Below are 3,423 nucleotides of genomic sequence, written 5' to 3'. Positions count from 1 at the left end.
GGCAGAATGCGTGCCTCCCCTTTCGGATGTGTTCATTTCTAAACTTCCAGACAGCCCTTTGCAGAAGCATTTAGCTCACTCTCGTCACCACAGACCAGCTCGCTACATACCGTCCCAGAGTTCCCTTTTTACTGCTGTGGCATTTGTCATCTGTGTGGGTTTGTCACCTTTTCTGTTATTCAACAGCAAACTGTGACATTTGCATCAGGCCTGGACCCTGTTGTCTTTCAGTTCCCTGCGCATGGGGCCATGAGCAGAGCATGTATAATTGATAGATTTATTCCTACGCCCCCACAGGAGCGGCATGTACTCTCCCCTTCCACACATCTAATCCCCGACACACACATGCACACACAGTGCTTCCCAACCATGCAGTGCGCTACAAGAGCAGCTGGAAATGAAGAGAGGGAGAAGGGGGGGGGGAAGGCAAGCCTTGAAGGGCAAAGGGAACGTCCCATTGCTTTCTGAGAGGCAGGTGGAATCTAGCCCACGTCCCATGGGCCTGCCACATGTCTAGAGAAAGCAGGGGGCACCACAGGGCGGCACACCTTATGCCAGACCTGCTCAGCCAGAGTCTAGCCACAAAACTTCCTTCTTCCTCAGATGTGAGACCTGTTTGTTTTCTAGCTGCACTAGCTGCAGCAAATGAAACCCGTAGCCCTAGGAGTACAGGTGCGCTTCTGCTTCTGCCACCTGCTGCCCGTCTCTGAAATCAGAAGCCAGTGTTTGCCCAGGGCTCAGGCTCCTGTTGGCACCAGCTGCTTCCGGAACATGGGACAGACCCAGAATCCATTCCAGGTGGGCACAACCCTTTCCAGGCTGTCATTTCTCCGCGTCTGTTCTGCGCTCAGACAGACTCCCTCTAGTCTGTTGAGTCCCTTGGAATCAGAAATGAATTGGGCTCAGTGCCCCTCTAAAAGAAAACCCTGACCTAGATTTCACTGCCCACTCGCCGCTCTCCCCCATCCTTCCCCCTCTGCTGGAAAGGGCGAGGGCCTGATCAGGGGCCCTGTAAAGCCATCCTGGCCTGCACTCATAAAAGCAAATAGAGCAAGTCGTGTCGGCTGATAGGGCCATATCACTGTTGCCTGGCACTGCACGTTTCCAAAGCATCTAACAATTAACTCGACATCTCTAAAACACCAGCATGAGGTGGGGGAGCAAGTATTATTATCCCCACCTGGGATGGGGAAACTGAGGCACGCAGTGGTGGATGGCCATATCTTCTCACTAGCGCAAAGTCCAGGGGAAGGGGTTGCATGCTGGGCAGATCACAATTTCCCCATCAAGGCAGCAGAGCCACTCCCCAGCCACCACTAAGGCTTCCGTCCCTTTCCCCCCGGGGATGGTTTGGCTGGGAGATCTGCACGGTTCACGTTTGCTTCATTCTGGACCTGCTGGGCACAGGACTTGACCCTAAGTAATTTGCCCAGGACTAGGAGCGGAACTCAGCAGTCCCTGCCACCAAGGCCTGCTGGACCCAATCCTCTGTCCCCTGCAGACTTCCCCGCACCCTGCCCTCCAGCCAGGAACCCCAAATGCCTTCTCCAACCCAAGTCACACTCTCTTTACCCTGCCTTCCAGTGGTGCTTCCCTTCTGTTCCACCCCCGGGTCTCTAGTGGCCCTGCCCTCTTCCATCCAAAGCCCCAGTCTCGGACACTTACCACGTCTGCTGCTCCTGGTGGTGGCAAGCAAGCGCAGCTGCCTGCTACTGCCCAGTGGGGGCAGGGGCGTGATTCCCCACATGAGTAGCTCTTGCTCCCCCAGAAGAGGCAGCAAGATGGGTTGGTAGGTTCCAAGGAGCTGCCCGCCGCCTGTACCCACTCACTGGCTGCAGCACGAGATTTCTGCAGTGAGGGCAAAGATGTGGCAGGCTGCTCTTGGTCCACGCTGCTCTCCCCTCTGGCAACCCCAGCTGCCTCTACCCCACCGCCTCCCATTGGGGGCCAGCCAGCCCCCATGGAGACTCACCATGTCCTTTGTGACAGCAGCAGCTCCTATAAGGTGCCTCCTATACTCACCCCCTCCCTCAGGCCCTGCAGAGGCTGCCAGGGTGTGGGTCGTGCCTGGGGTGACCCGTCAATTATGTCTAGCATTACTGAGCAGTTTTACATGAACGTGACTTTTGATGTCACCCTGTCTGGTCTTAAAAAGCTAAATCCTCCCCCCACCTCCCTGAGACCTTCATCCCATTCCTTAGAGAGCCCCAGTTTTCCCCATCTCTCCCCAGAGAGATCATCCACTCCTCTCCCTACAGAGATTCTCTAATCCCCCTAGATCAGCATTCTTGCTCCTCTCTCCTAGAGCCCTGTGCTGAGCACAGAAACTCACCCCACCTATCAAGTCTTTAAAACTTGCCACCCCCCACCACCTGCAAACACCTCCCACTGTCCCACACCAACGTTGCAGGTGCCGTTAAGCGAATGACAGGCCCTAGTGTGAGGACAAACTCATCTCTTTCCCATCTATACTAAATGTTGACCGGCTTATACAAAATCTGGTGCTTCAAATGCAATGTGACAATTAGCTGCGAAATATTCCAACCACAATGGGCGTCCCATACAGCGTAGACCCCTCACACCTTGTGATCTATGTCTAAGAGCCAGAGCTGATCCGCCTACACTGTCTGTTGACTCACCCGATGAGATTGCAGCATGCAGATGAGCAGGCGGGGAGAAGAAGAAAGGCGGGATGATGATGTATCTCTGCTGTCCCACTCCCAGGAGCCCACATGCCCACTGGGAGAAGGGACAAGCAGGGGAATGGCAGATGGACGACAGAGTGGGTGGGGTAATTCACCACTGCTGTCCCACTACTTAGTATAGTGATGTCACAATCCCACCTCTCGGGTCTATGAGTCACAGCTCCATGCTCAACAACGCCCTGCCGCAGGGCAGCAGCTGAGAGGGCGGGAGGTGGACAAGGTGGGTAGGTGGACGGGATGAAAAACCAGTCAGCTTCTCCTCCCCGGCCTGTGACACGTTCCTAGAGACCCGCTACTATTTGCTCATCATTTTCCATGTCGTGTAATCTTTGACCCACTTTATTTTGAATCCATCCACTCCCCCCTAGGTGAAATAAAGCCCCTCGAAGCCTGCAGAGCTTGTCACTTCACCTTTACTGGGCGCTCAGCTGGGAATGATTGGAAACGCACACAATGAGCATATTGAAGAGGGAAACCCGTCTTGTTAAGTCCTGGCCTCTGCCTCTTTCTCTCTCCTGGGATAATCTCCCCACCACTCCCCACCTACAGCTTCCAGGGCATCTGGAACTCATTGGGCAGTAAGAGAGACCAGTGTGTGGCCTTCACATTCTTCATGTGCTTCCTGGCCAGAAACAAGGCCAGCTGCTGCCTTCTCCTGGGGGTCACGTCCTTCCCGACCCTCCAGGGGAAGCTGTCTTCACTTCCGAGACGGGATTTG

General features: G+C 54.8%; 1 protein-coding gene across 1 annotated transcript in view; it reads right to left on the bottom strand.

Moving 5' to 3' along the window:
• Positions 1–3,248: 3,248 nt before the first annotated feature.
• ABHD16B (abhydrolase domain containing 16B) overlaps positions 3,249–3,423 on the bottom strand; it is a 1,347-nt gene continuing 1,172 nt past the window's right edge. The window contains exon 1 of the mRNA XM_054046482.1: positions 3,249–3,423. This exon is cut by the window's right edge and continues 1,172 nt beyond it. Within this exon, the coding sequence (XP_053902457.1) occupies positions 3,249–3,423 (175 nt within the window).

This window comes from Malaclemys terrapin, chromosome 12 (assembly GCF_027887155.1).
Source record: "Malaclemys terrapin pileata isolate rMalTer1 chromosome 12, rMalTer1.hap1, whole genome shotgun sequence".
Classification (NCBI taxonomy): domain Eukaryota; kingdom Metazoa; phylum Chordata; order Testudines; family Emydidae; genus Malaclemys; species Malaclemys terrapin.
Note: the sequence above shows the minus strand (reverse complement) of the source record. Positions and strands in the feature narration are given on the sequence as shown.